We start from the raw sequence: 25,231 nt of genomic DNA, 5'->3' as shown, positions 1-25,231 counted from the left end.
CTTATAAGTTAGAATAATTTAAGGAAATTTGCTGTCTGTACACACACCCTTATGCCAAACAAATATGATTTCGTAATGAACTAAGTAATTGTAATATGTGTATAATAACAAATTTGTATTGAACTTAATTCTTTTATAGAGTAAAAAAACAAAAATAAATCCACGACAAAGTATTAAATAACAACATAGTTGTCTAGTATTCTCACAGTGTCTGTCTTAATAACCAATAACTTTGTTTTTAAGTACGATTTCATGTGTCTATTAATAATTAATATCGGTGGGCTTAAGGTTAGATATTTAGATGGCCAATATTTACTGTAAATATTTTAAAAATTGAGATCTTGGTTGATTTCATTAAGTTGTATATTAAATTAGTTATACATAGCATTAGCCATACATAAATGTATATTTGAATAGCAAGGACACAAACATGGCGTTGAAATGGTATTCTGTATACCGTGCTACCTATACAATTTTATAGTTTGCATTGCACAATAATGATGTTTAAACGCGTCGCCACATATAGAATTTTCTTACAATAAGTATTTGTAAATATAGTCTTACCGCAATTTTCTATTATATATACTAATACATTAGTACTTAATACTTAATAGGAAATTCATTAACATCGGTGAGCCAATTTCACACACGTATATATAAGATCCGTCAACTGCATCATAAATACATATAAGACTAATCAAGGGCGGATACAGTGGTCCTAAACGAGGGGAGGGGAGGAATTTGTTAGTTATCAACTAAAAAAAGGTCATCTATTTCAAAAAAAAACTTTGTTGGAATATATGATACTTTTTTATATGAACAGGGGGCAATTGCCCCTTATATCCGCCCTTGTTAAAGACTTTATACCTATATATACATATATTACTATTATATGTTTTTTGTAAGAATAAACACAAATTATTCATTAAGTATATTTTGTTAACTACTCCACTTAATCTGCTTTCACCCATCCCTACAACACCTACAACTCGCGAAAACGTTAAATTCGTCTACGCCGCGTGTGTAAAATAGTTATTGACAAGTCTCCGAGTTATAGCACTGTAGCGTAACATTATTCATTAATTATTAAATACCCAATATAATATTATATTTATAATTGTAATTGTTCTCTTATTATCTACTATTTTGTTTTGCTTGACAGCCCGCGTACCAGTCGTCTAGTGTTTGGACAGAAACAGAAAAGCTCCAGCTAGCTGAAGCCATCGACATGTATGGTATATGTAACCCGGCTCGAATCGCTACGCGCGTGCCAACCAAAAAGCTCAAACAGGTGGAATACAAGTTGAGCCAACTTGGAATCGAATGCCGGAAAGAGGCTGAGTGCGCGGACATGAAGGTCATGCGGTTCGTCAACCTCAACGAAATGGATGACTTGTTCCTTGCTGGTGGCACCAAGCCCAAGGACGTGATGGTCAAGTGGATGGACTATCTGGAGACGTTCTACAACAAGGACCCGTGTCAGTTCGACAAGTTCAAACTATTTTCCAGCGCGTTTCTGATCATGTCAGAGTGTACGCCGCCGCCGGAGACGCCCCCAGATGCCTCAAACAACGTCATAGACTTCAGGTGAATACACGCATATTATAATATTTTATCTATTTCAAAAATTACATGCTATAGAATTTTTCTGATACAGAAACATACACAAATGAGGTAAAATTTAAAATGTTAAGGTCAAACTATTTAAAAGGTTTTTTTTTTTGAAGAATTGTTTTACTAAAAATATTATAATGTATATATTATTTTTAAGGAAAAATCCTTTTTTTAATCGTTTAAAAAGTATTTTATATAGGGGATGCATATGATTAATGGATGATGTATAATTGTATTAATTTTAACATATATGTCAAATATTGTCGTTCCAGGAAAGTGTACTATTTCTTATATCGCGTCCTCAACAATTATTACGTAGGAAAAAACCACAAAGACACCAAAATATCGACATACTTGCACGAAATGTTCTTACGTGTGTTAGACGACATCGAGTACACGTCTGAAAACGAGAAAATCGCCATGTACAACATCGTATCCAATTGGACCAGTGTTAACAGGGAAAAGTCACTGAAAGTGTACGGGAAATCTGTTGAAACCGAAACTAAACAAGCGGAATCGGTAAGCGGTTTTCTTATATACGATTAGGTTTTTTTCTGGCTGTAGGTATTATCCTGTTGGTTGTGATTGCAGATCGACGTATGAAAGTGCGCTATTCACGTTTTAATTATAATTTTCAATTATTCCTTTTAGTTCCTTCTTATTTTCAAAAATATTTGCGGACCGTCTATTTATAAAATACCTAATTGAAATCTTCAAATTAAATCAAACAGGACAAATGTCTTATTGTATTATCAAAGTTTTAAAATTTTCAATTTTGTTGATATTTTAAATTTTTAGTAAAACAGAGAAAAAATTTAATTAAATTGTTTACTGACGTTATTATTTAATGTTATGATTGAAATATTTTTAGAAACACTTTAAGAAGAAATATTTTTTTTTTAAATAAAGTGCCAGATAAACTATTGTCATCTGAACCTATAGCCATAGGAAGGGTTCGTAGCTTGAGACTGCTCCATGTATGTATTATCTAAAAAAATGTTGATGGATAAGTGTCATGCGAGATTTTCATGCAGATGAAACCTTTTAAATAAACCCAGATTTCAACTAGAGCCAATCTAGTCTTCATTAATTTGAACTATGGGTTCTGGTCGGACGCAATTTTTAAAATTAGGAAATCGAAGACTTTATATTAATGAAAATCGTTAAAATAATCAAAAATATTTAAAATCTATTAGACATATTATTTTGTGTAATCGGAATTTTAATCCTCAAAATGGTCTTGAAAATATTGGATTTGAAATCATTAACATAGCAAATTATATAGGTACCGACTAATATATCAAGGTTAGGTTATTTGACAATAAATAAAGTATATTATACGTTGTGTGTTAAAATAAAAATATAATTGCATTATCATAATAATATTATGTATTAATTTTTAAACCGCGGATCGTATAGGTAAATAATCAATTCAATTTTAATAGTTGTATTCATTTAATTACATTAAATTAACCTATTAAAATATTAAATGGTAATAAACTAGGCAAAATTATAAAATTTTCGTTAAAAAAAATATGTTATTAGTTTAATTTTATAAGTATTATACTATTATTCACGTGTAGGAACCTCTTGAACTATCTATCACTGATTTACTGATGGCAATACAGAATACATAATATAATAAAAACATAAATAAATTAACTTAGTAATATTGCAGGTGCTCACGTTAATTTAACGTATTTTAGTAGGTAAGTACACGAAGTGAATGACCGCATTGTGAAAAAAATTACACGATGTTAAATTGGAGTGACCATTTCATAAAAAGATCGATTTCACGAAGTGGCTACTACATATACATATTTGTTTTAATTATTCCGTAATTATTCCGCTGCATTCATAGTTCTAAGTAAATGATAGTTTTTTTTTTTAATTAAAAACAATAGATAATATTAAGTTATCCTTCTGTCCTTTATAATAATAATATATGTTCATATGATGCTAGTTGCGGTACGCTACTTATGTATTCCATTGTTTTTTCTCATTTCAAACAACCCCCACGCGTTAATCTACTTATGACCTAATCTTGTGCTCTTTAACTACTATACACATATACAAATGGTGTCACATATGAAATTACTAAAAATAATTATGCATTATTGCAATTTTTCCACAATTAATTATTGTAATGCTTATATTATAGTAGTCTGGAGTATAAGTATTATAGTTACATATTATGATGCCTGAATAACGCCAAATAATATTTAGTTAACATTACGTTATCGATGTTCTAATGCTTGGTGTTGGTTTTTATATTAGGACACAAAATCAAATTTGAAGACGCCCGGATTTCAAGTGTTACAGCATCCAATGATCCCGAGCTTCAATCCACTCCAGATCCGGTCCAACACGCCGTTATAATAAATGATGTAATTTATAAGACTATAACATTTAAATTTGCTAAGGCTCATTAATATAAGATTTTATTTTGTTTTTTTCTACTTAATTTACTCTTAATATTATATAATGCACCTGAGTAATTAATAATAGTTTAATAATAAAACTAAAAGATAAGAGCAAAATGTTATATTTTTGATTTTAAAATAAGAATTAAAAATTAAAACAAATCATTATGTATCGTCACTTTTTGTTTCTTTGTTTGTAAGGTAGGTTAGGTAGTCTTGAAAATATTTGGGTAGTCGAGATAACACGGAAGTACCTTAAAATGTTATAAGAAATTAACTGCTAACAGTTCATTATTGCAACAGATACACCGTCTTACTTATTAAGCAGAGCTTATTAACTTAAAACCACCATTAACTATTGCTCTTGTTGTAAAATTATAAATTAGTATTAAAATCCTAAGTAAAATTGTTTTGATTTCATTTTAATATCTTTTTCAATACCAACGTATTCATTTCGATTCTATTGTTATTTGTCAAAGACGATTACCAGTTAAGAAAATACATTAATGTCAGGGGCGCTATTTCAATAAAAAAACTGAAAGTGCTGAAGCTCCTCTATCTTTTTTTATAATATTATCTTGATGTTATGGATACATGTTACTATTAAAATCTAAATTAACGTGAAACAATTTGCTGGTGCTAATTTAAAAATTGGGGGTGCTATTGTGCTAAACACACCCAATCCCCGCTCAAATTGCGCCTATGAATTTAATGTATAATTATATATCTTACAGGGTAATAAGATTATTATTGAATAAGACAACGCAGACTCAGGTGTACTATAAAAAGTGTAAAATGAACAATATTTATAAATCCGTATTCTCGATAAATCATAATAATATATAAGCATAAATTAATAAACAATAAACGACTAGGCAAAGGAAAGTTGACACTTCAGCCTTGTCATTTATATTTAAAAATACCCAACTAAAACAACTATAGTGTAATATATTATTTTAAGGTAAAGTTTCATACAACGTACAACGTACGAGCTTATTTTTGATTCATTACATTATTTAAACAATGTGAAAAAGTCTTGTTTAACTCGAACATTTTCGTGGATAACTTTTTTCCTGTCCCTTCAACTTCAAGTTAACCAAGTTCGACTGTAATAGTATAGTAATAAAATCAGTTTATTTTTGGAAAATAATATAGGTAGGTACTATAAGTCTATCCAAAATGTAGAACAGAATAATTAATGAAAACAAAATTCCCCTTTAATATATAAGAATAATTGAAAATATAGGTTACAATAATAAAATAATTCAAATTGACTGTATTAAAAATAATAATTGTGAAAACTGTATTGTCTATACTCTATACTATAGAGTCTATAGGTATTGAGCTCAATTATATCCAGCGCCACGGTCGTGGCGCGAGCTAAGTAAAAAAAATAAAAGCGGCGGCACGACAGTGTATATTATCTCGAAGCAGGAGTTTCCCATTAAAACCGTGTAAATTTCGGTGTTTTTTGTCAGATGAGATAATTAATTATCTACTGAATCAATTTATACCTAGTAAATTGCAAAACATGAGGAAAATCATGCAGATGATCCTTTTGTAAAAATCATAAAAATCGTACAGTTAGAAATTAAGTTATTAAAGGAAACGTGAAACATTTTTAATGAAAAATTATATTGAAATCTGGAATCACGGCGGCCGCTTCTCGCGTTGTCGTGCCGACCGGCCTCCACTCACGATCCCCCACTCCCAGTCAACCCTCCCGGTAACCCACTACTATGTACTACTATACGGCCTCACACTATTATGTGTATTATCTATGGCTACGTCGCATTTGAGCATTTCATTATTACTACTTCATGTTAATATTTTATGTTTCATTTCGTTATCGTCGTCAGCCTGCAGTAGACGCGCACGTTCCGTTCTTTGCATTGCTGCTCATAGCGTGTTGTCTAGTCTGTCTTATCTAATATTAAACCATTTAAAATACGTGCATAGTACATGTTGTCTATTTGTCTCATAGCTTTTAGTTATTGACGCTGGACTTACGCTGTACATGCTTTTTATGTTACGTGTCGTTATTGGTCATTATTTAATTACCCTAAACGTTACACTGTAGACATAGAGCTGTCAGTTGTCACAGTTAAACTGTGTTCGCAGTATTCGCACTGCGCGTACGGCTCACGCTGGACTTGTCCGGTATATTCCGTTTTAAACTGTGTTCGCACCTCGCGTATAACTGACCAATAATTTATAAACCGTTTAGTACCTATTACTACGTACTACGTATTATTATTGGCAATCATTGCTGTTAAAATAGTCCGTATTAAATTATTTTCGTACCTCGCGTACGACACACTGGACTTGCAAATTAAAATATAAATTAAAAAAAAAAAAAAAAAAAAAAAAAAAAAATGCATAATGTAGGTATCATTAATATCTTTGTCAACAACATCTTTAAAAGTTGATGAAAAAACGTATAGTATATGTTCTGCGATTTGTCATCACGGGGAATCATTACATCATGGTCATTATACAAGTTTAATAAAAAAATCAAATCTTTGGTTCAGATGTAATGTCACTTCTAATAAAGAAAGATGGCCTAGAGGTGGCAAAGACATTTATATGCTAATCCTCGAGAAGCAAAATTAATAAAAGTGTATTGAGGTATAAATGATAAAAATTGGTGATATCAAAACAAAAACCCTCCGTCTAACTACGTGTAAAAATTAGCTAAGTAAAAAAAAGAAGAAAAAAAATCAAAAAAAAAAAACATTGTATATAACCAAAACATTTTTCACATAAAACCAGTAATTTCAAAGCACTATAAAGATGTGATATCATAAATAAATGCTAAGTAAACTGAATTTAAGTATATTTAGTCTGTTTCGATAATTTATTTACTTGGCGAGGAAATATTAGTATTAATATAGAGTATACAGTGTTATTATTGGTTGTAGAGTATTATTTTGATTAGTATAGAAATGTTCACTGTAATATTTTTAATTTATAATGTCTTATTGTCTAATTATTCATCCAGCGCCACGGTTCTTATATTGTATCGTATGAAGTAAAAAATTTCCTCGCCAAGTAAATAAATTATCGAAACAGACTAAATATACTTAAATTCAGTTTACTTAGCATTTATTTATGATATCACATCTTTATAGTGCTTTGAAATTACTGGTTTTATGTGAAAAATGTTTTGGTTATATACAATGTTTTTTTTTTTTGATTTTTTTCTTCTTTTTTTTACTTAGCTAATTTTTACACGTAGTTAGACGGAGGGTTTTTGTTTTGATAATACCATAATGATAGCAGACGAACGATGACCGTACAAATTATAAAAACGATTGAACAAATTCATACGAATTGCGTACTAAAATGTGGCATTAGAAGAAAAACGAAAACACTGAAATTTCGTGCGGGGTGTGGCTGGGGTGATGTCGTATTTTAGTAATATCAATAGCTACCGGAGGATGGTCGTTCATATTATAAAAACGGTCGTACAAATTCATACAAATTGCATACTAAATTATGATGTAGTTAAACCTATAAATATATCTTTTTATTCAAATATGGGTGGTGTTGAATCACATCCCCTCAGCCCCACCCACTATTTTTCTTCGATAACTGGAAAACTGTGATCGTACAAATGTTGAAAATTGTCGTACAAATTCATAAGAATTACGTACTAAATATATTGGTAAAGAAAATTTTCTAAAATTGTAAGTGGGTGGGGATGGGACAATGTACGTCATAATAGCTTATAAAAAATAGAAATTTCAAATTGCAACGCATTTATATCGATTTTCGATATCATCAATATCGGTAAAAATAGTCCGATATCGTTATCGTTGTGCAGTAATATACTAATATTTAATTAGTATATATTTAAAATATTTTTTTGTACATGCTTGATGTTGTTGCCTATTTATATTGCTAAATATTAATGCCACTTTTAAATGTTACTATTGTTTTAAGTTTTTAATGGAGAATTTTTTTCTAATTTTTTGAACATATGTTTATGATTACTCATATTTTGTATAATTTCAAATTTGGAACAGATTTTTCATAATCCTGGACTTTAAAATGATATCAATGTTTTATAGTGGTCACTAATAATAAAAAAGAAAATAATAAAGTAGGGATTCATTGGTGACTAAGACCCAGTTTTAATGCGAACAATTTTGCAAGTTTATATGCACTATGCAGCAGTTAATGCATATTAATGCGTATTGTATTTATACTTAATGCGTATTGACGCATTGGCGGTTCTGGTATTACATTTTTGAGGAGGCAACAATTAAACAATAAATATATTATTGTTATTAATGTTATCACACATTTGCTATTGATAATAACTTATTTAGTGACAACATGCAATAAAGTAGGGATTAAGTCTTATGAACAATGTGATCTAAAGATTGATTAGGTGTACATGCTGAATGCCTAAATCATTGACATAATATTATTAATATAATATTTTTTTATATTTTTATTATTAATATTATATATATTATGTCAATGGCCTAAACTCTATTTGTTCGCAAAAAATGATTATCAGTCAGCCGCTGAGGCGATATGACGTTTATCAACGGAGGTTACGGTTATGACGTGTAGTATGCACAGTCTTTACTGAGAATCGCGCATGCATTATTTGCATATTTTATGTGCGTCTGTGTGTATAATATAGGTATTTGTGTACACATGTAACGTATCGATAACTGCGGCGGCGGTTGCCTTCCGAAAAAGTGGGCAGCCGTAGTACAGTTTAGTATAATATTGTATAATATACTATATAGTAGTACTATACATCGGTAAATAATTATTACTTATTAGTCATTACTCATTAGTATAGTACTATTACTGTTGCGCACGGGCATTGGACAGTCTAGCTCTTACCTATGGGCACCACGATATTGTTTAAAGACCGGACCGGGCACGGTACACTCAATATTTTATTTATTTCCCTTTAATAATAGTATCTTTATTTGAACATTTAAACAAACAATATTTTATAATTTATATAATAACAACCATGTATTTTCTCTTATTTTCAAGGGAGGCACGCCTCCCTTGCCTCATCGGTGAAACCACAACTAGTATTGAGTTAATTCGCATTATAGGGAGCAGATTTATATGCACCTAAAATATAAAGATTAGATGTTGAATAAAATTAAAAGTTAATGCGAATTTTTCTTAGTCCATACTTTGCACCTACTTTAGATTCTATGACCAAATTAATTATAATTTTTAAAATGCGTTTATATGCAACTCTCGGACTAACTCAATATGCAATGAGTTAATCTGCATTAACTGCTGCATATAAACGCGATAATAAATGTATTTTTATTGCGCATGAGTACCTAGTTGCATACAAACGGGGCAACTAGTGTGTGGTGTGGGTATGCATATTTGTGTTAGTGTTTTGTTTCCATTTTGCCATTACCAAGTGCCAACGTCTTCACTCTTCAGTCTTCACCTTTACCCGATTAATGTTTATAAATTATTCGTAATTGTTCAGTTAACACATTTTAATACCTTTATTTCATAGATATATTTTATTTCGCTATCACCTCTGTTACGAGCTCGTCAGTAGCAATTCTACCTTGATTCGTCATCCACGTTTACAGAAAAATGAACGGTAATATTAGATTAGTTGTCAGTTAATACTATTACATGACGTATGTGCATGTTTATTATGGACACCGGAAAGTTTCCTAACTCGTATCCGTCTCCACACTATAAAAATCTACCATCTTTACCATCTTTGTGTTTCCTATTTTTGATTTCATTTTCAATGTTCTTCAAGGGTTTTAGAAATATAGACGACTATAAAATAGTACGTACGTAAAATAGTTTTTAAATTGCTAGTGTAACTTTAGGCTACAGATTAAGCTTTGCATGCTATTGTAATAACGTAAAAATGGAAATAAAAGAAAATATAAATTATTAAAAAAAATAAAGTTAATTAATTAAAATAGTTAGATGGGGAAACCTTAGGATAGGTCTGGGTGATTCTTTCTGGAAGATGGTAAACTGCGGCAAAATTACACTTTTAAAAAAAACTATATGTAAATTATTGCGTCAAAAAAAAATTAAATATATTACAAACTGCGACAATTTATTTTATATACCCGTATATGCGTCGACCTTTCCACCGCAGATAAACTAATAGACGTGCCTTATCATATGCTTGTACGAGTATAGGCAGAATTATGTAGTCATCATGTTCAGTGATATGATGACGTCACATTTGAGTAAAACAATTTTAAATTATTAATTTGTTCATTTGGCGTTCACGGTTTTTGGTAGACAACCATCGTTTTTACCATCGTTTTGTTCGTCGCCTAATTATTATTTATTAATACAATTAGACATATTATATTTTATAATACTGTTTTATATTCTTATATATAATTCATATTTTATATTTATTATAAATTTATAATATTATATTAATATAAAAAAAAAATATGGTAATTTCTTGTTCTGCATATATATCACATTATGTTGTAGATGTTGTAAGCTATATTTCTGGATTTGCAGTTAAGAAAGTTAAAAAAGTTGTTAAATGTAATAATTGTATTTGCGCTTTAACTTCAACTAAACATACATCTAGAGCTAGACGACTAGACTTGTGAATCTAAAACAATATTCTTCAAATACAATGGGTGGTCTCATAAATGCATCACCCGATGTTATTTATTTGTGCAAACTAGCTAAATCAGTATTTAGAATAATTAAACAAACCGACAATTTAAATAAAAAAAACATTATGGAGATATTAGTCATCAAATGTTTACGCAATATGAACAAATCAGTTTTTAAAAGTTCATATTTTTGATGAAGATGCTCAAGGAAATCATATAATATCATTAGTCAAAATTATTATTGCCAATTATTTAAAATTAAGACTTCATCATAAAGCAGATTCAATTAATGACTTACGAAATAATAAACGTGTTCGTAGTGTATTAACGAAAAAGATTTTATTTTCCAATCAATAAAATTAATTGTATTTTATATATAAATTGTAAATAATGAATAAGTTGCTATAATTTAAAAAATAATTTGATTTTTAAGCTTTAAAAATTAAATTAAATAAATTATTTTATTTTATTTATGTTTTATATTAACATCAAAATTAACTGCAGAATTTAGATAATAGATTTTTATTTGTATTGTATGCATTTTAATTTTTTACTGATTTATTAAACTACTAGCTGTCCCGACACGGCGTTGCCCGCGTATTAGTTGGTTTTTCGGCATTTTCGTAGGCCATGTATTAGTGTTATTATGTATGAGAAAATTCAAAAGTAATAGGTAAAGTATCTAAATGTTGAAATTAAGCACAAACCAACATATATATTTTCTGAATTTACATTTTATTCATCTTATATTAAATAGCTGACCCGGCAATGCTTTGCTATTGCTAGATTTCAGTACATTTATATATGTTTAGGAATATGTGAAAAGTTTGATATGAATTATATCAGATATTTAATTTGATTAATTTGTTTAGTATAATTTTATATATACGTGTGGAATATATTTGCTTTGTTATGATGTATGATGTCGTTATTATTTTTGTTAATTATATCAATTTGTCAATTTGTCTCAAAACTGTACTAAAATCCGTTGGGTACTTTTTGAGTTATGCGCGTACATACAAAAAATGGGGTTCTATTTTATATAGTAGTATAGATAGATAATCCATTAATCCAAGTGTAGGCACAAAGTATATTTCATGGACGTTTAATTAAAAATATAAATTCCTTTATACCTATAAGTAATAAGCATTAGAACATATTTATGTACATTTTCAACAGTTAATAGTTTTTAAAATATACTTAGATATCGTATATATTATGATCATATTATTTAGATCTTAAAATGACATAAATATAATTGTACTATTTCAAAATTTTAAGTATATATAAATCTGAGTCCTTAAATCTAGAATTTATATTAGATGATTATATATTGATTATAAATATATCATAGTAAATAAATAAATAATTCATACGATAGAAGAAAACCGAGATAGATAGATTACATTTTAGTAAGGAAATAGTAATAGGAATAAAAATTCAAAAGTCAATGATTTATTGGGATAGCCTCAATACTATCCACAGTCCGGCCGGCGTTATTGCCCAAACGTATGACGTCACACATTACACGATGTTGACGTCAAGATATTTACCGTATGCCGCGTCTATTAGTTTATGTGGTCGAAGTATATACCTACCTATACCATTGATTTTAGATGATAGATATTCTAAAATCAATGCCTATACCTACTGTATACAGCAGTGATGCCCAACATTTAGATTTTGGGTTTGGGTTTATGGGTTAGGCACCACTGTTCTAAAGTATAATTAAATTATTATTTTATAGCAAACTAATAAATATAATAAAAACTTACAGTGATTATAAAATACCTTACTAATTAAGGAGTTCAATTAATAATGCATGTTTTATTAGAGCATTTCCGTGTTTTATTAAGGTCCGTCTCCCCAAGTTGTAATTTTTTAGACCAACAATTCACAAAATTATGTAATCATTATGTAATAAAATGTAACCACAAAAACTTTTTTTGTAACTTACAAGGAAGTTCAGAATTTCAAACTTTAATTCTGGTTGCTGGCGTGATATCACCCCAGCACCCCGGTACCCTTCAAAATGATTTGATTAATACGAAATTTTCACAACATTTTGTAACCATTTTGTAACCAAATGTAATCCATGGTGCTGTGACGTTTATCAACGGAGGTTACGGTCATGGCATGCAGTACTGCCGTCTCCACTGAGAATCGCGCATGCATTAATCGCATATTTTAAGTGTGTCTGTGTGTTTATTTGTGTACATATGTAATGTTTCGATAGTAGTAAATTTATGCGCGGTTATCGAAATACAATGATGTCATAGGAAAAAAAAATTGTATACATAGTTGCAGTATATTTATTTAAATTTTGTTTTAATAATTGTTTTCATTTTTACAATAGAAGGTACTTCTTCTAAATTCTAATGCAATATAAATTAATTTATATATAAAGTTATATTTTTATTAATTATTATTTATTATAATTTATTAATAATTCTAGGAGAAGAACCGCAAGAAGTATGGAACTGGTGGGAAGAAGAGAAAAATGACGATGGTGTTAAATGGAAGTTTTTAGAACATAAAGGACCGGTTTTTGCTCCAGCATATGAACCTTTACCAAGTAATGTTAAATTTTATTACAACGGTAAACATGTAGTTCTTTCAGAGTTGGCTGAAGAAGTAGCAACATTCTATGCCAAAATGCATGCAGTACTGCCGTCTCCACTGAGAATCGCGCATGCATTAATCGCATATTTTAAGTGTGTCTGTGTGTTTATTTGTGTACATATGTAATGTTTCGATAGTAGTAAATTTATGCGCGGTTATCGAAATACAATGATGTCATAGGAAAAAAAAATTGTATACATAGTTGCAGTATATTTATTTAAATTTTGTTTTAATAATTGTTTTCATTTTTACAATAGAAGGTACTTCTTCTAAATTCTAATGCAATAGAAATTAATTTATATATAAAGTTATATTTTTATTAATTATTATTTATTATAATTTATTAATAATTCTAGGAGAAGAACCGCAAGAAGTATGGAACTGGTGGGAAGAAGAGAAAAATGACGATGGTGTTAAATGGAAGTTTTTAGAACATAAAGGACCGGTTTTTGCTCCAGCATATGAACCTTTACCAAGTAATGTTAAATTTTATTACAACGGTAAACATGTAGTTCTTTCAGAGTTGGCTGAAGAAGTAGCAACATTCTATGCCAAAATGCTCGACCACGATTATACAACAAAAGAAGTATTTAATAAGAACTTTCTTAAAGACTGGCGCAAAACTATGACACAAAAAGAAAAAGAGTTAATAACTGATCTCTCATTATGTAACTTTAAAGAAATGAGTGTATATTTTACTAAAAAGTCAGAAGAACGTAAAGCTATGAGTAAAGAGGAAAAAAAGAAAATAAAAGAAGAAAATGAAGCTTTGCAAAAAGAGTATGGGTTTTGTACTATTGATTATCACAAAGAAAAAATTGGTAATTTTAAAATAGAACCACCTGGTTTATTTAGAGGAAGAGGTGAACATCCTAAAATGGGTATGTTGAAAAAACGAGTAGTGCCTGAAGATGTCTTAATTAATTGTAGCAAAGATTCTAATATACCGAAACCCCCACCTGGTCACAAATGGAAAGAAGTTAGACATGACTTTGGTGTAACATGGCTTGCTAGCTGGATAGAAAACGTTCAAGGGCAAGTTAAATATGTTATGTTAAATCCATCTTCTAAACTTAAGGGAGAAAGAGATTGGCAAAAGTATGAGACTGCTAGAAGATTGGCAGAATCTATTGATAAGATAAGAGAAAATTATACTAATGACTGGGAATCTCCTGAAATGCATGTTAGACAAAGATCAGTTGCTTTGTATTTCATTGATAAATTGGCACTGAGAGCAGGAAATGAAAAAGATGAAGACCAAGCTGATACTGTAGGCTGTTGTTCTTTACGTGTGGAACACATAAAATTATACGAAGAATTTAATGACAAAGAATATGTAGTTGTATTTGATTTTCTTGGTAAAGATTCCATTAGATATTACAACGAAGTACCTGTAGAAAAAAGAGTTTTCGAAAATTTGAAGTCATTTACGGAAAATAAAAAAGATAGTGATGATTTATTTGATCGCTTAAACACATCAAAATTGAATCAACATTTGCATGAACAAATGGATGGACTCACCGCAAAAGTTTTTCGTACATTCAATGCTTCGCGGATATTTCAACAACGATTAAACGAATTAACTGATCCAAATATGTCTGTGGGTGAGAAAATTGCAAAATATAATAAAGCTAATCGTGAAATTGCTATTTTGTGTAACCATCAACGTAATGTATCAAAAACACATGAAAAGTCAATGGTAAATCTTAAGAAAACAATTCAAACTAAAATAGCAGCAGTAAAAAAAGCTAAAGAGCAATATGAACAAGCCATACGAGATGTGGAAGACGGCAGTGTGCATTCCAAGACTCAGTTAGAAAAGAGAAAAAAGGCTTTAGAACGATTAAAAGAACAATTGACTAAATTAGAAATTCAAAAAACGGACAAGGAAGAACAAAGGACAATTGCTTTGGATACGTCCAAATCAAATTATTTGGATCCGCGTATAACAGTAGCTTGGTGCAAAAAGTTCAATGTTCCTATTGAGATGATATACAATAAAACACAAATGGACATGTTTAGATGGGCTATTGCAATGTCTACTCGTATACCAAATTTTGAATTTTTTCCAAAAAAACCAGTTATGCCGGAGACCGTTTAAACTGTGATTACCTTTAATTAGAGATGGTACAACAGGCCTTTAGAGGTCAAATAAAAAAATGAAACAAAAATAAATGATAATATATTATGGGGCGATCGCCCCCCCCTGAGCCTCTGTTTTTTTCTTTTTATTATTTTAATATTTTCGTAATAATATGACGACTTATGAATTATGATACACAAAATGTACACAGAATATATAGTTAAATAATTTTAAATTTTAAAATATGGTGACACTGCAACACTGTTTATCGCACTAGACAGTGAGAAGTCTATGGTTAACAGAAACTGGTCTATGACGGTTAGTAGAAATATCGTGATTGTAATTGTGATTAGTGGTTATCAATTTATCATACAGTTTATATTTTTCGTTTATCATCTGGTTAACGCTGTTGACGGTTGTGTATTAATAATAGATCGGTTTGCAGAACACAAACGCTTTAAAGAATTTGTTTTATAGAATAAAAATAAATAATTACTTGGGGGCTTAATTAAAATATTATAATTAGATTTTTTTATTATTATTATGATTATTAACTAAAGGTTACATATTTGTATCTTTTTTTACCTATAAATAATTTGTATGAATGAAATTTGCAGATCAAAATGACTTGACCAGCAATAAGTTACTAATTACTATGTTCACTTATAAATTAGAATTTAATAAATTGATTATACTTATATTATTGCTTTTTTTTTAAAAAACCCCCCCCCCCTAAAAACAGGGCCAGAGACGCCCTTGTAGTCTCTACAGGCATGGATTCTCCTTCTTCAGCTAACTGGTCACAGGTACCGATAAGCAGTAGAACTAAAAGAAACCTCTCCTCCTCTTCTTCCGATCAAAATTCGCCAAAAATACAGCACAACAATAAAAAATTTTTTCACACGACTAACCGCTTCGATGTACTCTCACAAGATGAACCAGAGTCCGCTTCTCCATCAAATAATACTCATCCGCCTCCTCCTAAGTCAAATCCAGAGGGGCACGTCAATGTTGGTATCAAGCCAACCCTTCCCCCACCAGTTTTTGTAAAACGCGTAATCAGCTTTCCATCTCTATGCACAGAACTTATTGAATTAATCGGTGTAGATAACTTTTCCTGTAAATCTTCAACCGACCGCCTAAAAATTATGACTACTAACCCAACTTCATACAGAACACTTATCCATTTCCTCAAAGAACAAAATGCTGAATACCATACGTATCAGCTCAAAGAAGATTAACCAACACGAGTTGTCATTCGTAATCTCCACCCGACCACGTCCACTGCACTTATCAAATCGGAACTTGAACAACGACTATTCGAAGTCCGCCAAGTGACAAATGTTTTACACAAAATCAACAAACACCCACTCCCGCTATTTTTTGTAGATCTCGAACCAACAATACAAATTGACTTCTCTTATCCACACGAAAATTAAAGTGGAAGAACCTTATAAACCCAAAAATATAAGTCAATGCATCAATTGCCAAGAATATGGACATACAAAATCATACTGCGGCTACCCAGCCCGCTGTGTTCGTTGCGGCTCCAACCACTCTTCTTCGGACTGTCCTAACCCACGGGATGCTACTCCAAGATGTGCCCTCTGCTCCGGTAATCACCCCTCCAACTATAAAGGCTGTGCAGTTTTCAAGGATCTCCAACATCGTAACCAACCAAAAAAAAGCAATCTTCTGTCGGACAATATCAATCGTAAAAAAAATGTACAGGTTAGTCACCCAGTGGTAAACCCTGTAACTCACTCCTCAGACTCGTCCCAAACCTACGCTCAAGCCACCGCCGGTTCTCACTCAAATAACCTAAGCCCTGCCCCAGTTTCTGATATAAACAAATTCCTCGATGAGTTTAAATTACTGATAAACCCATTAATCTCCCTACTCACTCAAGTAATTTCAAAACTTCTGGAAAAAAATTAATGTCCTCATCCACTAGCAACTCTCTTCTTATCCTACTATTTAATTCAAATGGTCTCAAAAATCACACAAATGAACTCCAACTAGTCCTACAGAATAAACGTATTGATATTGCCTTGATATCCGAAACTCATTTCACAAAATACTCCCACATCCCAATACCTGGTTATCAACTACTAAAAACAAACCACCCAGACAACACTGCTCATGGTGGTGCTGCAATTTATATAAAATCTTCCCTGTCTTTTCAAGCCCTTCCAAATTATTGTCAACCACACTTACAGTCTTGTGCTATCTTACTTCACCTCAACAATATCCCTACAACCGTAGCAGCAATATATTCCCCTCCTAGACACAATATTAATATTCAAAACTATATACATTACTTTAACACTTTAAGTCAAAATTTCATCATTGGTGGCGATTATAATGCAAAGCACCTCAGCTGGGGTTGCCGCACAAACAACCCAAGAGGTACGGTACTCTACAATCTCATTAATCTTAAGGGCTACACAATCCTTGCCCCACCTGGACCAACATATTGGCCCACCTCACTGCGCAAAAAACCAGACATACTCGACATCTTTGTATCCAAAACTCCTCACAACTTATTTTGCTCTACTACTAATCTCCTAGAACCCTGCTCGGATCACTCAGCAGTCCTCTTGACTATCAGTGCCTATCCTCCTATTCGGCCTTCTCTGCCCAAACTCTTCCATCATTCCACGGACAGGCTTAAGTTTCATAATCTGGTAGATCAAAACATAAAACTCCAAGTTAGCCTCAAAACCCCTCTAGAAATTGATACAGCAATTAACAATCTAACCAACATAATCCATTCGGCAGCATGGGCTTCTAGTCCCACAAACATACAGTACCAAAACGTCCCTCTTTCTGTTCCTGAACATATACGTATCCTCATATCCAACAAGCGTTGAGCAAGAGCCCTTTATCAACGCTCACGCCTCCCATCTCACAAACACATCTATAATAATCTATCTAACTCTCTAAAAAAAACACTTGCCAAATATAAAAATCAGTCCTTTTCCAATTATCTCACTAATTTATCACCTAATAATGGCAGTCTCTGCTCAGCTACTAAAAGACTTCTAAAATACAAACCTCCTCTGGTTCCCATAAAAAATCCCCATGGCGGATCCGCAACTACAGATGCTGAAAAAGCCCAACTGTTTAAAGATCACCTAACTGAAACTTTCACTCCACACCCAGATATACATATACCTCTGCATACTGACACAGTTAAACGTTTTCTTGACGTCCCCCTTCCGCTGTCTCCCGCAGTTAAGCATTTCTCTCCCAGCGAAATAAAATTTACAATCCAAAAATACAGCCTCAAAAAATCCCCGGGGTTTGATCTGATAACAGCAGAAGTGGCAAGATGTCTCCCCAAAAGAGCTATTGTCCTTCTCACAATTATATTCAACGCGTGTCTAAGACTATCCTACTTCCCCATGCCTTGGAAATTCTCTGTAACTATTCTAGTTCCAAAACCAAACAAGCCTCCGGACATATCCTCTTCCTTTCGTCCAATAAGCCTCCTCCCATTCTTCAGTAAAATTCTTGAAAGATTAATCCTTAAAAGAATTCTTCCATACATTTCATCCAGCTCCATACTACCAAACACCCAATTCGGTTTCCGCACCGCTCACTCCACAATTCACCAACTCCACAGACTAGTAGATGCTATCTCTTTCTCCCTTGAAAAAAAAAGTTATTGCTCCTGCGTATTCTTGGATATATCCCAAGCTTTTGATAGGGTGTGGCACGAAGGACTACTATACAAAATTAAGCCAATATTCCATCCAACCTATTACCTGTTAATCAAATCCTACCTAACTGATCGCTACTTTCAGGTCAGAGTTGGTACATCCCTATTGGATATAGCAAAAATCAACTCAGGTGTTCCTCAAGGGGGTATCCTCTCTCCCACCTTGTTCAACATTTACGCGTCGGATCAACCCACCTCTCCAAACACTACCGTTGCGGAGTTTGCAAACGACAAAGCTATTATCTCAATCCACGAAAATCCTCACATAGCTTCCCAAAACCTACAACTTCATCTCGATCTCATGGCTGACTGGTATAAAAAATGGCGTATCAAAGTTAACCAGTCCAAATCGCAGCATACGACTTTCACTCTTCGCATTCCTCCTTGTCCTTCAGTTTCCCTAGACAATATTCTAATACCACCATCTCAATCGGCTAAATACCTAGGCCTGACAGTTGACCGCCGCCTAACATGGTCACACCACATTAAAATTAAAAAACTGGCCCTAAATGCACGTCTCCGCTTCCTTAAAACCCTAATCTCAAACAACAAACATACCTCTCTAAATGTCAAACTCCTAATTTATAAATCCCTTCTTAAACCAATGTGGACCTACGGCCTCCAACTCTGGGGCAATGCTAAAAAAACCAACATAAATCAAATACAAACCCTTCAAAACAAAATTCTTCGCAAAATCACAAATTCTGAACCGTACACTCTAACTTAACTTTACACACTGACCTAAAAATCAAAACAGTTCATGAAGAAGCAGTTACCTATTACAAACGTTTCCATTCTAAGCTCCCCTCCCATACCAACCCACTTATCTCAAACCTCTCCTCCCTCACAATTCCTGGAAACCCCCCCAGAAGGCTTAAAAGAGATTGGTGCCGTGATCTTCTTAATAACTAAATAAAAATAAACGATTCAAAAAAAAAAAAAAAAACTTAAAACAGTAACCTCACGCAAGGGCAGTGTTACCACTGGGTAGCTCCTCCCATCAATCAATCATGTTAAATATTCTACTATCACATATTCTTATTGTTCCACAGGAATAGATTGTATATTATAAAAATGTAAAATAAAAAATAAAAAAAAGTGGGAAATTATTTAACCTTGCCCTGTAAAGTTGTTTTAAAATTTGAATGAAACAAAATAATACAAATTCAATATCAATAATTTAAAACCAATTTTACATTGGTAATTCTCCTTTTTTTAAATTTAATTTACCAGGTGGAACAGTGTTTTTACAATAGTGTAATAATTAAAAACTTAATAAATTTATACTATATTATTGTCATTTTCATATAAAAGAGATAATATAAAATAATATTAAGATAATATTAATTATTAATTATTATTTATTAGTATATATTTTTTTTAGATAATATTTATATTATATTAGTTATCTTGTATTATATTACAGTAATAATAGTTTAGCTGTTTCCCGAGCCCAAAATACCAAAATATTGACTGGTTAACTACGCGCGTGCCCACCAAAAAACTCAAATAGGTGCACCAGGACCACCTAACCTAACCAGGTTGTTTATCCAAAACTATTTCTTCGATACAACGCTCAAGTCAGATAAACATGTTTTATTTGTTAAAATATTTATAAAAAATTTAAATAACATATATAGTTGTCACTTCTTAGTATAAGTAATATAAGTATCCACTTATTTATACACCTAGTTACAATATTTTATTTTTTTTTTTATTTTACAATATGTAATTTATTTTATATTAAAAAAAAAATATTTCATTTAAATAGTTTAATAAATACCTATTATGAACATTAAACGACTTTTGAATACAAAGATGCCTTCTAGTTTTTTGTGCAACTTAATTCAACTTAAATTCTTATTTGTTAATACATATAAATATTTTCATGATCCAAAATCTATAGATGAATTTAAATGTAATGAATTAAACTGCTTTAGAATTTTTAACTCTTTTCATTCATTTAAAAGTCATTTAAACCAACATAATAATCTAGACACACAATATATAAATACACCACTGTCCTGTAATTTGCCTGTCATAACAACAACTTCTCAAAGAACCTCTGATAGTCTGATTTAAACAATTTCCAATCTTCCATTAAAAATCATAATTACCCTCTAAAACCTTGTCCAGAACCAATTACAATTACTGAGTTTATAGAAACACTTCAATCCAATACAGTATTTTTAGCATCAAAATTGTATAATAATAAATTAATTCCCAGAAAAATAATTCAAACATTATTTGATGACATTCAATTTTTTACCTATTCGTTTTTATGTAATTTGAAAACAAAAATATTAGAAATAATAAATTTAAACCCGATTGATTTTAATGAAATAAAAGAAACAAATGCCAGTCCTTTTACAATTAAGTGAAGATCCATATATTTTACCAATTTTTGGTTTAATCCTATCACTATTTATTGCTCAAGATGTTGATAACAAACCATTTATAGTAGGTATTATAGACATATTAACAAGTTAATATGTCTATGGTAGGTATGCAATATGTTTGTTTGTAATTATTTTAATGAACATCTTAAATCGTATAATGTAACTTTAACAAATAAATTAGTGTGTTGCTATATTGAAAATTTAAATAGTGTACATCCAACTGTATGTGTAAAATCGAATGGTTTATATTATAGGCCGAAGTAGTAATATTTTTTTTAAATACTTGTTTTCAATATTATAAAATACATATAAACTTAATTTAGTTACTATATATTGTATAACTTACAAATAATTATTATATTTTTTTTATTATAAATTATTATAAATATGTTAATAAAAACAGTTATTTTTACTTACTTTGATTTAATTTACTTTTACTACATATTTTACTGAATTATTTTAGAGCATTAACTATAATTGTATAGTAAGGTAACTAAAATTGTATTTCTTAGTGCAACTATATTATATTTTAATGCAATTAGTATTTTTATTTGGTATTTTCAACTAATTTAATTAAGGTAAATAATTAATTATGAAGTCAAATTTATAAACAATTGCAGTTATTTTACTTATATAATTCAGTTAGAATGCATTAAAACAATAGTCGTCTTAATTATATGAAATAGTTGAAATTTAAGTATAACCAATATTTAGTTGTGGTGGCTATAATCTTCTAACTATAAAATAATAGTATCCGGAACTAAAAATATAGCTATGCCATAGGGAACTATAATTTACAGTTAATGTACCTACAATTTAAGTTAGATCAACCAAATATTTTTTTTCGTGTGGAGTACAAGTTGAGTACCAAGCCCAAGGACGTGATGGTCAAGTGGATGGACTATCTGGAGACGTTCTACAACAAGGACCCGTGTCAGTTCGACAAGTTCAAACTATTTTCCAGCGCGTTTCTGATCATGTCAGAGTGTACGCCGCCGCCGGAGACGCCCCCAGATGCCTCAAACAACGTCATAGACTTCAGGTGAATACACGCATATTATAATATTTTATCTATTTCAAAAATTACATGCTATAGAATTTTTCTGATACAGAAACATACACAAATGAGGTAAAATTTAAAATGTTAAGGTCAAACTATTTAAAAGGTTTTTTTTTTTTGAAGAATTGTTTTACTAAAAATATTATAATGTATATATTATTTTTAAGGAAAAATCATTTTTTTAATCGTTTAAAAAGTATTTTATATAGGGGATGCATATGATTAATGGATGATGTATAATTGTATTAATTTTAACATATATGTCAAATATTGTCGTTCCAGGAAAGTGTACTATTTCTTATATCGCGTCCTCAACAATTATTACGTAGGAAAAAACCACAAAGACACCAAAATATCGACCTACTTGCACGAAATGTTCTTACGTGTGTTAGACGACATCGAGTACACGTCTGAAAACGAGAAAATCGCCATGTACAACATCGTATCCAATTGGACCAGTGTTAACAGGGAAAAGTCACTGAAAGTGTACGGGAAATCTGTTGAAACCGAAACTAAACAAGCGGAATCTGTAAGCGGTTTTCTTATATACGATTAGGTTTTTTTCTGGCTGTAGGTATTATCCTGTTGGTTGTGATTGCAGATCGACGTATGAAAGTGCGCTATTCACGTTTTAATTATAATTTTCAATTATTCCTTTTAGTTCCTTCTTATTTTAAAAAATATTTGCTGACCGTCTATTTATAAAATACCTAATTGAAATCTTCAAATTAAATCAAACAGGACAAATGTCTTATTGTATTATCAAAGTTTTAAAATTTTCAATTTTGTTGATATTTCACATTTAGGTATAGCTACTATAGCATCATTTTTAGTAAAACGAAGAAAAAATTAAATTGCTTACTTATGTTATTGTATAAATAATAAACAGTAAAATCGTCACCCGCATATGTCAAATTCAATTATTATGATTTATTATTTTATAAAATAAAGATAAGATTGAAATATTTTTAAAAATACCAAGTAGAATTTTTCTTTAAAAAAAATGTATTCATTCATTTAAACTACAAGTTTTTGTCAAGCGTAATTTTTAAAATTAGAAAACAAAGACTATATAAATTAAAATCGTTTAAATAATCAAAAATATTTAAAATCAATTAGACACATTATTTTGTGAAATCGGAATTTTAGTTCACAAAATGATAATTATATACTGTCTAATTTATCAACTTCTATCTGACGATAAATGAAGTATATTATATTACATCGTGTCTCGTGTGATCAAATAAAAATATAATTGCATTTTCATAATAATATTATGTATTAGTTTTTAGATCATGGATCGTATATACATATTTTTTTTAATTATTCCGTTTGCTGCATTCATAACTCTAAGTAAATTATAGTTTTTTTAAAATTAAAAACAATAGATAATACTATTAAGTTATCCTTCTGTCCTCCATAATAATAATATATGTTCACATGCTAGTTGCGGTACGCTACTTATGTTTTCCATTGTTTTTTTTTTCATTTCAAACAACCACCACGCGTTAATCTACTTATGACCTAACCTTGTGCTCTTTAACTACTATATACACATATACAGATAGTTTTCCTACGACTCTACAATGATGTCGCATGTGCAATTACTAAAAATAATTATGCATTATTACAATTTTTCCACAATTAATTATTGCGATGCTTATATTATAGTACTCTGGAGTATAAGTATTATAGTTACATATGATGCCTGAATAACGCCAAATAATATTTAGTTAACATTACGTTATCGATGTTCTAATGCTTGGTGTTGTTTTTATATTAGGACACAAAATCAAATTTGAAGACGCCCGGATTTCAAGTGTTACAGCATCCAATGATCCCGAGCTTCAATCCACTCCAGATCCGGTCCAACACGCCGTTATAATAAATGATGTAATTTATAAGACTATAACATTTAAATTTGCTAAGGCTCATTAATATAAGATTTTATTTTGTTTTTTTCTACTTAATTTACTCTTACTATTATATAATGCACCTGAGTAATTAATAGTTGTTTAATAATAAAACTAAAAGATTAGAGCAAAATGTTATATTTTTGATTTTAAAACAAATAATTATGTATCATCACTATTGTTGTTTCTTTGTTTATGTATTGTGTAGATACTACATGCAGTTTAAATTTGTTTACTTAAACAAAAACACGTATACTGCTACAACAGCTGTGTAATTTTATACAACAACATTTTATAACTAAATATTACCTAGATATTATATCATATACCAGATACCTAGCTATTGTATCTATATTGCTCAGGGATAGTGAATTTATTACACGTAAGCCATATTTTAACGGTACGTGAATATATTTCTATTTCATTCTCAAATGTTACATTTAATGAAAACAATTCTTTATTATTTTTAATTAATAAAGTTACTAAATCTAATAAGTTAAAAGTTTAGAACTCGTTTTCAGACGTATTTCATAGGTACTTTGGAAAAAGTTAATAATTTATTTCATACTTTCAGATACACATACACTCAATATTTACGTCAGCATACAATATTGTAAAAGTTTATTTCTCGTAATGAACGCGATTCAATTAAAGAAAAGTGCTACTACATTGATGGACAAAACTAATACTGCTCATGTTTCATTAAACATTTAAAACTAATAATACAGGCACCTTATATTAAAAAATGTTAACGAATATTTTTAAGACCCCGATCA

At 30.5% G+C, this 25,231-nt stretch overlaps 2 protein-coding genes across 2 annotated transcripts; both read left to right on the top strand.

Annotated features, from left to right (window-relative positions):
- The first annotated feature begins 9,447 nt into the window (after positions 1–9,447).
- LOC132920454 (DNA topoisomerase 1-like) lies at positions 9,448–21,898 on the top strand. Its single transcript, XM_060982858.1, has 4 exons — positions 9,448–9,645; positions 13,110–13,229; positions 13,633–17,090; positions 20,510–21,898. Exons 1-3 carry the CDS (start codon positions 9,639–9,641, stop codon positions 15,375–15,377), a joined length of 1,872 nt encoding a protein of 623 aa, XP_060838841.1. The 5' UTR covers positions 9,448–9,638; the 3' UTR covers positions 15,378–17,090; positions 20,510–21,898.
- A 189-nt stretch (positions 21,899–22,087) lies between these two features.
- Positions 22,088–24,630, top strand: LOC132920457 (uncharacterized). The gene is made up of 3 exons (XM_060982862.1): positions 22,088–22,524; positions 22,825–23,071; positions 24,326–24,630. Exons 1-3 carry the CDS (start codon positions 22,286–22,288, stop codon positions 24,425–24,427), a joined length of 588 nt encoding a protein of 195 aa, XP_060838845.1. The 5' UTR covers positions 22,088–22,285; the 3' UTR covers positions 24,428–24,630.
- The last annotated feature ends 601 nt before the right edge of the window (positions 24,631–25,231 follow it).

Source organism: Rhopalosiphum padi, chromosome 2, assembly GCF_020882245.1.
Source record: "Rhopalosiphum padi isolate XX-2018 chromosome 2, ASM2088224v1, whole genome shotgun sequence".
NCBI classification, from domain to species: Eukaryota; Metazoa; Arthropoda; class Insecta; order Hemiptera; family Aphididae; genus Rhopalosiphum; species Rhopalosiphum padi.
This window is presented reverse-complemented; position numbering and strand designations above follow the sequence as displayed.